The following is a 13,704-nucleotide window of genomic DNA, read 5'->3' on the forward strand; positions in this document are numbered from 1 at the left end:
ACAAATTTAAAAGCAATCTTAAACTGATTTCCACTGGTACAGACAACATTTTGCACTTAAAAAAATTTCTGTGTATGTTTTTACATAATGTCAGGATATCATATAAATTATTTTTCAGTGAGTAGTCTTTATGGATGCATAAGACAGCAGAAGTATGTGTTTTCTCAAGACACAAATTTCTATTGCTATCATCAGTATTCTCATATTTGCAGCTATTCTCTCCTGTGTATTCCAAGAGTGTATTTTGTTTTTCCGTAATTTATATATCCAATTGCAGCTGATCTGCAAGTTATATTGTAAACCTCTAAACTAATTTATGCAATTTGAAAGTCACCTGATAGCTCAACCAATATTTTTCAGGGGGTTAGAAAAAGTAAAATATATCTTTATCAATTTTTTTTTTTTAATTACTCAACTCTGCATTTCTGAGTTTTATTTCTTTATATTCTTTATGTAAACTTGACACAAAATTTGTGGGAATTTCTCCAGTATAGTAGATTTTTTTTGGGTTGCCAAAGAGTGAAGCATCAAATACCTGGGTTTTTTTAAATATATAGTCTCATTTTGGAATCTCCAGTCACTACTGGTTGCTCTCAGCATAGTGAAAATGCAAATCTAGTTTTGACATTCTTTATCTCATGAAGGTCCAGGAAACATAAATCTTTACTGCTGCAGTACACAGAAAATTAACTGTCTCTAATAATATTTCTATTTATTTTGCAGTTTAATAATAATGCTCAGAATGTCAGCTGCTTTAATCATCTTGTCCAAGCTAATGTGAGGAACAAGAAGAAACTGAAAGAAGCTGTCTATAAAATATCTGCTAAAGGAATTACAGATTACAAAAAAGGTTTTAGCTATGCTTTTGAACAGCTGCTAAATGTAAGTATTGAAGTAAGATCTCTCTGCTGTCAAATGAAGGAGAACTGGAATGTTCAGCAGGCCACTGCATGCTCCTCCATTGTGTAATTAAGTGATAGAAGTGCAAACCTCTATTTAGCAAGTAAATTTATCCACACAATGATTTCTTCATTGCAGGTTCCCCAGTAGGTTGCTAAGACTTTGGAATTAATTTGGTTTTCAATCTGTTGTACTGTTTCACTTCATTCATTCAGCTGTTTTTTCATTTAATATGTGATTCACAGTTGACACATACTTGTGGTAGTGGTTGGCTTGCCATTAATTTTAAAATTGAAAGATCTGTTACTGCACTATTACTTCAATTTTACCACATCATCTCCTAGAGATGCTAAGTTAACCTATAATTTCACACTTATTAGAAGTCATAAATACTTCACCATGGTTTGAGCAAGATAGAGGGGAGGAAATGAGTTAATAGAGGAATACGAGGCACCTGATGATGCCTAAAGAGTAGTGTTCACTCACTGAGACGATTCTAATTCTTATGTATAAAAAGAATAATTTCCTCAAAAATTAAATGCATCATTTCTGTGTTTTAAATGCATTGCACTTTCTAATTTTCACCCAGGCACTAGCATTTTGAATAGCAATGTTTCCCATTTATAGCAAATGTTTGGAGTTTATTAGTAATTTTTAAATTATTCATGTAGTTGTTTATAAAAATAGTTCTAGTTAGCACCTTCCTGAAGTAGGAATATTATATGTTAAAACTTAGTGTAAATAAAGCTGTACCCCATTACAGCAGGTAAGGTATAGCTTAACAAGTGAGAAATGTATTCTGATCCTTATTGGCTTATGGTTTTTTGATTCTGGGTTCATTTGTTTGTTTGGGGTTTTTTTGGTGGTGGTTTTTTGTAGTTTGTTTTGTTTTGTTTTGGGTTTTTTTAGGTTGGTTGGTTGGTTTCAGTTTTTTTGATATTTTGTTTGCTTGGGTTTTTTTGGTTTTGTTTAGGTTTTTGTTTTGTTTCTGTTTTGTTTTTTTCTTTTTTTTTTTTTTCCTAATCTGTCAGATCCTGAACTTCAGGACACTTCCCTGACACTGTATTTGCAGCTCAAAGCTGGATCTGATGTAAAAATTCTAACTTTGTTAAGTTTTGATGGAGGAAAAGAAAATTCAATGTTTTCATGGGAATTTTCTCAGCAGACCACTATTCAGATTAGCAGAGGGGTGTGCTGGGGAAATGAGTAGATGTCCTCTGCTGACAGCTGTATAAAACCACAAACAATATTTTGAAGTCTGTTGGACATTTTGGACTGGGGATGGCATTTTCCTCTGTTGATATTATGTAGATAATATGTTGATATTATGTAGAGGGAACCAGGAAGACAAGAAACTTTGCCAAATATGTTCCTCATAACATTTATATTTGCTTAAAATTATGGATTACATTTAGTGCAGCACCAAATATTTACTTTGTGTACAAGCAACATTAAGAAAAGCTGAATACAGGGGAAGTCTCAAACTGGACTTGCCTGTAGCACTAAAGTGTTAAAAAATAATTGGAGATCAGTGTCAAAGTGGGACCATCTCTTTTGTAGCTGGAGGCAGAAGTGTGGTTAACCTCACATGATCTCTGCAAGACTGGAAGTTATGGATGTTGTGGATTACATAAGGTTCTGGATATATACTCATCCTCCCCAAATATTGCCAAATCCCTTTATCAGGAAGAGTGAGGGGCTGGTGATGGGTTTAGCCCAGGACTCTGGTGACAAGGCAATATAATACAGTGGTATAATACTGGCTTAAAAATATGCTTTGGGGTAGTTTCCACTTGTGTATTTATAAATTCAAATATTCCAATTGCTTTAAGGTCCATATAAATGCAGCATTGCTCAAATTTTCAAAATAATTTTGTGGGTACTGTTTCTGGATGACAATTATTTCAAACAGTTTTTCAGTATACCAAAGTAATGTTTGGTACCATGAAAAAATTGCTGTCCGATGTGTTTCTAAATGGAAATAGATACTTAAGGTTTTTCAACATAATAATTCATGTGATTAACAATAATTTGGATTCCATAATTTTTTTACAGAATTTTCCTATTATTTATTGTTACATTAGCTTACTTCTTTGAAAATCATAATATTTCAGCTTCAGCAGTTCAGGAGGGTTTTTTTCACTCATGCTGTAATATCTATGGTTTCTTAAAGAAAAAATAGAGAAAAATGCATTCCTAAAGTGTCATGTCACAAGGTGCAACTGTAACCTGCCACTTAAAGAGTTAGTTTCAAAGATGTGGAACTCAGATAAAACAAAAGAAATCTTACATGCAGTATAGAATGGATCATGTCTTGCTTGCCTGTTTAAAAAAAAAAATAAGGCCTGTATCAAATAGAATAGAGTGCTAAAAATTAACACACAGCCCAATTCCACTGGTATTCTGTTGTGGCTTAAGCTAAGAAGCTGTTTCTTGTCCTGGGGAAGCTCCTCTGTAGACAACACTTTCCATTGGGCTGTGGTCCCTTGGACTGCTGAGGCAAACTGTTCAGAAAAATTATTAAATTACATCAGCTTTTCACAATCTGTTATGGATTCACACCCTGAGCCAGTCTCCATTTTAGACCAAAGAAGTTTTGGGGGGAGGAAGATGTTTTAAATTCCTTAAAAATCATCTGGTTCCAACACCCCTCCCATGGACAGGGACGAGGGTGCTCAGAGCTCCATCCAGCCTGGCCTTACACGGTTCCATGATTTGAGTTTATTCATGTTCAGTTTTCCAATAATGTTTGGAGGCTAAATCTTGGATTTTTTTTTTTTTTCTGTGACATGACTTTAGTGTCTAAACAATGTAGTGTAAGTAAATGCCCTTCTGTAAGTACAAGGAGATTAGAGAAAACTTTGTTTTCTGATAGTGTTGTGAGCATATGCCAAGTAAGCCAAGGAAAATCCTGCTTTAGTCAGTGAAAACAAAGCTTAGCTCAAGTTCCCATTGCCTATAGAAGCACTACTATAGTAGTATCAAAGTCCCTACAAAAGTTCCATAATATGAGCAAGTTTTGGTCCCCTTCCTTGTCCCTCTGATCTTATTTTGATCTGTATATTAAATCACTGTAAATGTAAGTGAATTCCTTTATTTATGAGGTATCCAACCTTACTTTTATTACTTTTTTAATATCAAGAGAATTGCAGCCCAAAGCAGTATCTTGCAAGTTATATTTCACAAGCAAAAAATGGTCATAAATTATTTAATTCCAACTAAAACACAGTGTGTTGATGAGGTTGGATAGAAAGCATTGATTTCAGAGAGGTTTTATACGTCGTTACATGTAAGGGAATCTTTGGGCTTGATTCTTTGGGCTTAATTTTACTTTTTTTTTTTCCTTCAAATTATTAAATTTGAAAGTAGTAATAGTAAGAAAAGAAGTAATTCTTCACTGAATATTGAACAGAAATTAGACCAGTGAGTAGAATGAAGGAAGCAGGATCATCATACCTGACCAGCCTGGTGACAGTCACTCTGTAGCCACAAAGAGTAAAGCAGGGTAAAAGTTGTCCTTTTTAAGGACAACTCTCTGATTTGTCTTCCTGACTCTAGAGTAAATTCATATAGTAAAATTCAGGCTTGTGGAAGGAGAAGTTGAATTTCTTTCACTGGATCTCTAAGGGTTTTACTCTGTCACATCCAACTATTCAGAAGTACCAAGGTGTGTGTGACTGGCACCATTTGTGTGCAACACTGAGGGCTGCAGAAGTAATAGGCAATTTGCTTAGAGTAACTTTTAGAGGACAAAGAGTGAGGAGCCAAAATTCATGCTCACCTCTATTGATCTGGCTGTGGAACAATGTTTTTATTTCTTTGCAAAACACACTGCATTTTTCTCAGGGGCTTTACTTGTTGCTTTGATTAATTAGGAGTCAGAGGGGCTTCTTCTTAATTCTATTTCAGGCTTGCTCTCCAGAAATAATGGAACATGCTCCATTTTTCAGTTCTGAGATGCAAAATTATTGGAAAAGTAAGTGATGGAGACATTTTAATAATCTAGGTGGCTGTATCTTGGCTACAATATATTATCTAAACCGTATTCTAAAATACTTTTCTAAAGATTAGCTATTCACTTGAGAGTATTAATAGTTAAAAAACTGCATAAAAGAGTTAAAGATTTGGAAGATGAAGCTCATTATAAGGAAATATGACAAAAATATTTCAAAGCTTATAAGGTGGATATCATATAGGATGCTTAAGAGTTTTTATTCAAGAGGTCAGTGAGCTAGAAAGATTTTGTGAGTAGGAGTCCAACAGAAAAAAAATAAGTATATTCAGTAATTCATTGTTTGTCCATTGTTCCCCAATTTCTACAAGGAAGGTAATGGTAAGGGAAAAAAAAGTAAGGATGAGAAAAGAGAAGAGTAGAAATATTTCGAGCTCCTCATTGTGCGAGTCTCATGCAGAACACCTGCTGAGGAACACTGCGGGGTTGATGTGATGAGTATGAGCTAAGGATCCCTCCTCGTGTTTGTGGAGGTGAAAGGAACTACCAAATCCCTATTCCACTCTGTTGGGACAGATCTGAAGTGCCTCATATTTAAGTATCATGCAACAGAAAAGTGGGTTTATTTTATTTTATTTTATTTTATTTTATTTTATTTTATTTTATTTTATTTTATTTTATTTTATTTTATTTTATTTTATTTTATTTTATTTTATTTTATTTTATTATTTTATTTTATTTTATTTTATTTTATTTTATTTTATTTTATTTTATTTTATTTTATTTTACTTTCAGAAGGGGCTATTGAATGAAATTCTAAAACATTTTTTGTGTTGACATTACCATGTTAAAGTAGTAAGTGTGTAGCTATAAAAGCCATCAGATATAATAGTTGTTATTCCTTCAAACCTGAAATATAAAAACTCTTCTGTTTCTATCTCCTACAGCACAGTGTCTCCAGAGCTAACTGCAATAAGATTATTATGCTGTTTACAGATGGTGGTGAAGAAAGAGCACAAGAAATTTTCCACAAATATAATGAAGACAAAAAAGTAAGTCATATATGAAAAAATTTGCTGTGTGAAATAAAACAGCATAAAGAGAATATATATTTAAATATAGAAGTGAAAATGGATTTGGTGTATGTATAAAGTACTTAAAAAAACCAAACCTTAATAGTATTGATCCTTAGGACACTTAAAGCTTTTTCAATCTATAATATTTATTTGAAAAATCATAAAATATATTTAATGTTTTACACTTTGTGACTCGTTGCTCTCAAGTGATTCAGAAATATACTATAAGCCATAAAGAGCTCAACTTTCTATTGCCCCTCTTCTTGCAGTAGTATAATCTCTGAATTATCCAGCAGAAACACAGGTAGTTAAATGATAGGGTATGTATGTGTATCTGTCCACTCACTGCAAATATCTTCTATGTGCTTTTATTGTTTGCCAGGCAAAGGCAAAATGAGAACTCAAGGTTAAAATCTGAATTTGAATAGATTTGGGCTGGAACAAAACCACATTTTTTCCCAGTGAGGCTAATTATATCTTTGAATGTCTTAGCAAGAAGTGGGATGGCTTTCTGCTGATGAAATTTGATCTGTGGTTCAAGCAGAATTATGGGTTTGACATGAGAATCCCTGGATGAGTTCTCTTGTTTAAATTAAAATGGATTATTAGCTGTGCTGGTTTTGAGTTTAGTTTTTGAATCTAATCAAATTTCTGGTCTGGCTTTTACATACTTAAAGATTTAAAAATGTAGGAATGTGTACACAAAATATAGCCACTTTTAAAGCTGTTTCCTAGTAAATTTCAGTGCAAACTATTATTTATTATTATTAGAAGATTAATCACATTCTAAATAGAAATGGAATATGAGCTGGATTCACATTGCAACTAAGCATTTACCTTTTCTAATGCCTGGGAGTGTGCCTACATCTGTGGGGTTTTGTGAGTTGTTTTCTGTTTTTTTTTCAAAAAGCAGTTAGAAGTTAGAATATGATTCATGAAGGCACTTTAACAGTTGCCTTGGATGTTTGTGCATGAAACAGTGGAAGTAGTTTGCTGGAAATCCTCATATGTTTGAATTAATCTTTTCAAAAGTAGAGCTGGAAATGCAGTACTGAATTTGTATCTTGGCCAGGGATTCAATCAGTGACCTTGAATAATCATTCTGTGGCTGCTTTACAGTAGTGCTGCATATAGAATGATGTGGTGGGGTTTAGTTTGTGTTTGAGTTGAAAGTACTTTTTAAACTGGCAGTTAGAAGACAATGGAAGTCACAGCCTTGTGTGACACACATGGCTGTACTCTAAAAAAAAATATGTGCAGAGATTCCTCTTCAAATTTGGATGTGGTAGCTTTTATCACGTTACAACCACAGCCATCAGCTATAGGAAATGTATCCATAAGCGGGAAGATGGATGATTCATTTCTTATTATTTTTCATTTAATTTGCTGTATTAGGAGGAAAGTGTAGTAAAATATTCAGTCTAAACAACAAAACAGATTTGGAGTGCCGAGATTTATGATCTTAATCACATCAAATGAAATGTAGGATTTACTAATTTTAAATGGTTAATTTACTGCACCATTTAATAATGTAAATTTTCACTGCCAAGTGTTGGGTTGGTTTTATGTATAAAATACTATGTTATGTATAAAATACTATACACAGTCACTTTCTTGTTACCTCTTGTGAGGGAGGGTTTGGGGTTTTTACTGTGTACAGCAAATGAATAATGCTAATAATGGTCACTGTCTGTCAGTATATTATCATGTATAATTTAATGCATTGCTGATGCAATGCAAGGCACATTTTCTACACTTGTTTATGGTTTATGCATCTACAAGTTCAAATCTTAGTAAACACATTTTGTCACTTTTCTAATGAATCACTGGTTTTCTCCAAGGTGACATTGGAATTGCAGTACCAAGTTTATGCAGGTGTAATTTGAAGAACCATTTGCTTTCCCCTTATCACTTTCAATCAGTAACAATCCTTGTAGTGTTGAAGGGAAATTTGTGATTGGAGGATATCTAATGAGACTGGAGCAGTAAATGAAATCTCCCAACATCTTTCATAGCATTCTAATATTTTTAAAAATAAGACTTTTACAAAATATTCTTGTGATAATGCTCTCCTTAGAAAGGCTACACTTGATTCCAGAATGATGACATGTGGGCTCTTTTGTTGTTGTCTCAGCATGTAACTTAATGTTAGTTCATTATCAGTAGAGAATGGCATAATTGACACATTCCAACATGAAAAATACACATACGCTTTTAATCTCGGTAGGTCATAATCATAAATATTGTGTTACCTTCTTGGATTGCAGAGTAGGCTGCCTTCTTATATTAAATGATGAGAGTTTAAAGAGATGTGGGTGTAGTTTCTGTTGTCTTCATTGCAGTTAATTTATAATTTAGTTCATAAATATCCAGTGAATTTAAGGCTATGTTGATATTTATCATTTGTAGAGGGACTATTCAATAAAAGGTGTTAAAAAGTTTTCTGTGTTTTACAGTAGAAACAATTTGTGGTATAAATATGTATCAGCATATGTATCTTCTTGCCTGTTCTGCATTTATTTGACCACTTGTCTTTGTGTTTTGCATAAAGCATATAAAAGATGAATCTTTATTGTCTTATGTCACGGTCAGTCACTTAGGCACCACTGAGTTGTGAACTTATTTTCTTTTTCTTGTGCTAACAAAAGAGCATCTATTCAAATCTATTAATCTTTGTTTCCATCTTCCTGATGTAAAATTGCTTCAGCTCTATAAGTATTTTCTTTTTCATGTCAGTTAATTTGTAAATCCATTCCATGAAATAAGCTTCAGTTTAAGCTCATCAAATGACATGATTTAGTACACTTGTTTGCAGCGTCCTTGGTGCAACCTTCAAGTTAAGTGAAATAATGCAATAAACACTTGAAAAGTACTAAAAGAGCAGCCTAGAATCTAGAGGCTGAAAAGTAGTCCTTTTACATCTGAAGTTATAATCTGTTTGAAATAGCATACAGATATACTTTAAATAGTTTTCTGTCTGTATAAATAATTTACAGTGTGATAGGAGAGTTATTATAAAACTTATGTAACACAGATTTGGGGAGGAACATTTTATCTGTTTGAAGAGGAAAACTACAGTTGTGTTTCACCTTTGCATGCCTTTTTCCCTTTGTAAAGCAAATTTTTTTGTCACGTATTGCAACTGCATTCTGAGCCTGATATTTAAAAACTGGCATGTTTACCTTTGTGGTGACATTTGGGGCACTCACATTAAATGTGTAAAATACCACACATGCTCTAAATTTCAGAAATGAGGGTGCTAAATTTCATTTTATTTGCACTCCTCCTACAGATGGCTTCACTGAAGATAGCAATATAAATTTTATTGAAATGTATGCCCTGTAGGCGTTTATCGTGAGAATTTTGAATTCAGGTTGAAAATAGAAAACCACAGATCTTTGGGGCAAATTTTCCCCTTGGAATCTGTATTTAGAAAGATTGCTCAACTTATGTGAGTCGGAAAAGACCTTAAACATACCTCATGCACTTTCAGTTGTTTGAATTTTTGTACAATGGCAAAGGTTTGTGTGGGTTGGATGAACTGACCTGACACACAGGGGCAGGATCAGTCTGACCCCTCAGGTAGGAGCAGAACTATAAATTGGGTCTTATGTCTCATTCTCACAGAATTATCTTTCATAATTAATACAACCTCATTTTTTGTAGATTTTTCTGACAGTATCATTTGAAAGGAAATGATGTGAAGTTTTCCAACAAATCAGTTCCATTAAGAATATCTGTATGTGATGGGCATAGAATTGCTGCAGTGGTAGAGATCCTATGGGAGAAGGGTCTAGCTTGCTGGAACTCCACTGGGAAGCTTACAGCTGCCACTGACTTATTCCAAATGGAACACATTCAGCATGTCAACTGAGTGATAAAATGAAATATTTATGAGAAAGAACTTGTAAAACTTTCATTTTAAAAAATGAAGTCTCCTACTGTCATTACCAGTGGATGGAACCATTTTCTTTTTTGGTTTCAATCCGTTAGTGCATAACTGCAAGTCAGTAAAACTAAAATCAAAACTGTATTAATTTAGGCAGGGGTGTATGTATTGTTCTAGATGAGTGATGGTCTTGACTGCAAAGGACCATCCAAAAAGCACATGACGTTTCCACTTTGGGTAGACGTGGAATTCTCATCAGGGATCAGACTGACCAAATGTAACTTTATATGGTCACTTGCAGAGCTTAAAATTGAAACAGCTTATTTCACAGCACTAGTGTCAGCTTTGAATAGAGCTGAACAACTGTCAGAGTGCATCCCAGCAGGTTTTGCATTTCTGAGTGTGTGGTAGACTTGTGACACAGGATATAACACAAAGTAATTAAATTAATGGTTCGACAAAGTTTCAGCTAAACTGGCTCCACAGCCGTTTTCCTAATCACTTCTGACTTAAGAATACATCACCTTGCAGCTGTTAATATGTTCCATGGTATGCATAAATGGTAAACCTAAAATATTCTGGGTGAAACTTGGGTCAGTATTTAAAAATTCCCTAATCCATTACCTTTTCTTTCAAAGTAAAAAGTGGAAACTGTTATTATAGTGTTCACAGAAGGAGCATCATATTCTAACGGCAAATTACCTTTTTTTTTTTTTTTTTTTTACCTCTTAGCTGCACTTATTAATTAAGGGCTTGCAATATACCTACTGTCCTAGTTTCTGGATTCCTAACATAAATTAATTCCACTGAAATAATGAATTTAAATATACCATATAAGCAATCTCCCTCCTTTGACACTCATTCCCCAAATATGCTTCAGTAATAGTCAAGCTGCGCAATACTAAGTCTTGAGTCTATAAATCCATGCAATAACAAGGATTACTGGAGGGAGGAGGGAGGTTGGTGCATTTTTTCTTTTTCAGTACGATATTAGGCACACATTTTTTTCCCCACAAACTCAGATTTTGAACCATAATTACCTGATGGTTCTGAAGTTCTGTTTCTCCCCTAGGAATCTGAGTTTAGTGGTTTCTAAGATACTCTTTTTCAGAAATATCTATGCACTGTTCTTTGAACAGACATCTTCTCAGCTACCCTACTGGCCACCATGTGTCCATGCCCTGGCAACTTGGGTTACAGCAGTCTCCCCTTCTTTCCTACGCTGTCTTTCACTGACCCCTTTATCTTTAGACATCACCAAACATCACCAAGCATTTCTTAGAGACTTCAATGAAGGAAGTAATAGCCACTGTATTTTTTCTACTTTTATCCCCCTTCTGTTCAGCCATTGCATCCTCTCTGCTGTTCCGTGTGTGGATGTCTGAGTGAGGTCGCTGCAGACTTAAAGAGGTGCAGCAGAAAGTGCAGCAGGGCTGAGGGGGGTTCTTTTAGGAAGATCTGCTTGCAGAACTCTTTCATGCATGTGTCTGCACACACATCTCTGTGTTGATGTGAGTTTCTCTTTATGCTGCTGTTTCATTATGAGCATGATTCTGTGTTGGCACGTGGCATTTTTATCTCTTGTGCAAGATAAAAGTCCACGTGGAGGTGTTGAGAACTGCAGAAGACTAATGAAAGTTTTAATATAGCTTTGTTGAAAAGTAACCTTATCAGTTTTAATAAAGTCATGTGTATCTGTTACATAAAACCCAACTGGCAGCTTGCTTCCTTCAAATTTGGCATGGAGGAGGCTATTTGATACTTCTATTTTTGTTGATCTTCAGTTCCAAACAGTTTAGTAATAGCAATTGATTCTGTGCATCACATTGGGGTTGATGCTGCAGATGGCATAAAATGATTAATCAAGGCAACAAGCATAGAATATCGTTTAATATAGAAAGAACATTTTGTTTGTTTTGGGACAAATGCAAGAGTCAGACTGCATTTTGCTTATTTATACAAACAAAATGCTACATATGGCATAGCTGGTTGAGGCTAGGCATCAGAGGGTCCATGCTGTCTCAGCCTCCCCATACATTAACTGTGCATTCATTCATGTGAATTTGCAATTGCTGTGAAATGCCTTGTGATTTGATTGTGTTCTTCTGTAATTCATGAATTGGAGGTCTGGGACTTTCTGCAACAAGCCTTTTAATACCAAGGCCATGCCTAATGATGTTTATGTAACCTCTTCTTTAAAGTATCCAGTTCCACACCCCCCTTAGGTATTTATATTTTTCTCTTTCAACAGCTACCTGTTTAGAAAGCTTTCCTTGTTTTCCTTAAGAAAAAGTAGGATTAGAGGGTTTAGGGTTTCTTCTTTCTTTTCATTTTACATTCTAAAATAAGAACTAATTTTTATCATAATAATATCCCTTCCATTTTAGGAAACAATTTCTATGTTGAAACTTTCATCCAAGTTTGCTATCCAGCTTTTTTCTTTCAAGCTAATTTCTTTCAGATTCATCAAATGTGTATCTTAGGTCACATTAATTCTTTATTCTTTACACACCTTTTGTGTAAAAAGGCATGTTGTTACTCACTTTCGAGCAGTGAGAGAAACTTCAGTGGTATCAAGAGAACAGAGCATTTTTTTTTTTTTAATACATGTCAGCACTTGGGTAAATAAATCATAGATCATAACTTACCATTTTGGAACTGTGTTATATTATTGACCCTATATTGGGTTTTTGCTTTATCTGAATCTTTTTTTCCCTAGATGTTTGGGGTTTTTTTGGTTGTCTGTTTTGTTGGGTTTTTTTAAGAGTAAGTCTTCATTCTCAGTATCTGTGGTTGATTTTCCAAGTCTTTTTAATCCTACATTACATTAAGCTCTTTCTTCTTGTACACGTAAAGTTTTCTTCTTCCTGAACTGTCATTTGTCTTTTAATCCTTCATTCTTTAGATTATCTTCCTACATTTCTCACTCAGCTAGCTAATTCTCTGTGTTTGTTGGAGTCTGTCTCTTATCCTTTTTTTACTGCTATGAAACATTCCTTTCCTTGTAAGAAAAATCACTTCTTGATCTTTCACTCTAAGTATTTTCTATTTTTTAGATTTACAGATAATTCTGCCTTAAAATTCAAAAATAAACTGTTCTTGGCATCTTCTAGAATGAGAAATTTTCCTAACCTGCTACAAGATATTCAGTAATTATGTCTCACATTAAAAGTTTTATCTGCATGCCCATGACCTTATATATTTACAGTTAAAAGTATTTTTTCTATGTTTTTCTTGTTTATTAGGGGAAGTGCAATAAGCAAGTAAAAACTGACTGTCATGAGTCAGTTACAGAGAACAGAGACAGACAAGATTTGTTTTACTCTCAGGGCCACATAAGAGAGGCTCACATTTCCCCTTCATTTAAAAATAAAAAGAGTGAAGAAAATGTAAAAGTTAAGAATTGTTTTCTGCAGAGAAGCCAAAAAGGATGCAAGAAAAAAATATTAATATGATTATGAAGATTAAGAGATGCTTTTATGTAAAATTGCCCATTCTGACACAATTTTGACATCTGTATGATCACTGTGTCTAAAGTTTTCCAAAGTCCAACTTCAATTGGTTTAAAAATGCAACTTGGAAGAAAGAAAGAATTTGTATTTTAATAGAATGTATTGTATTGTATTTGTATTTTAATAGAATACACAATGTAACTGAAGTAGCACAACTGAATAATATTTTAAAAAGAATTAACTATTATTTAGTGGCTCTAAAACTTGATAGAAATCTTAGTTTCTAAATGCTGCTTAGGCCATGCTGTAGGCAGGTTTTGAGGATTTGTCTCTTAGTAGATGGAAAGTCTTGCCAATGCACAGCTAGAAAAAGTGGACAGAAAGAAGAATTTATAGCTGGGCTCCAAGAGGGGAAGTGCAGAACAGGAATCTCTT

The 13,704-nt window shown here is 34.0% G+C and overlaps 1 protein-coding gene across 2 annotated transcripts in view; it reads left to right on the plus strand.

Moving 5' to 3' along the window:
* The window catches only part of LOC131591742 (voltage-dependent calcium channel subunit alpha-2/delta-1-like), a 362,151-nt gene that overhangs the window by 280,028 nt on the left and 68,419 nt on the right, over window positions 1–13,704 (plus strand). For both annotated transcript variants that reach the window (XM_058862758.1, XM_058862760.1), the window contains exons 11-12: window positions 724–882; window positions 5,800–5,904. In XM_058862758.1, the coding sequence (XP_058718741.1) occupies window positions 724–882; window positions 5,800–5,904 (264 nt within the window). The remainder of the gene's footprint in view (window positions 1–723; window positions 883–5,799; window positions 5,905–13,704) is intronic.

Source organism: Poecile atricapillus, chromosome W (assembly GCF_030490865.1).
Source record: "Poecile atricapillus isolate bPoeAtr1 chromosome W, bPoeAtr1.hap1, whole genome shotgun sequence".
Classification (NCBI taxonomy): Eukaryota; Metazoa; Chordata; class Aves; order Passeriformes; family Paridae; genus Poecile; species Poecile atricapillus.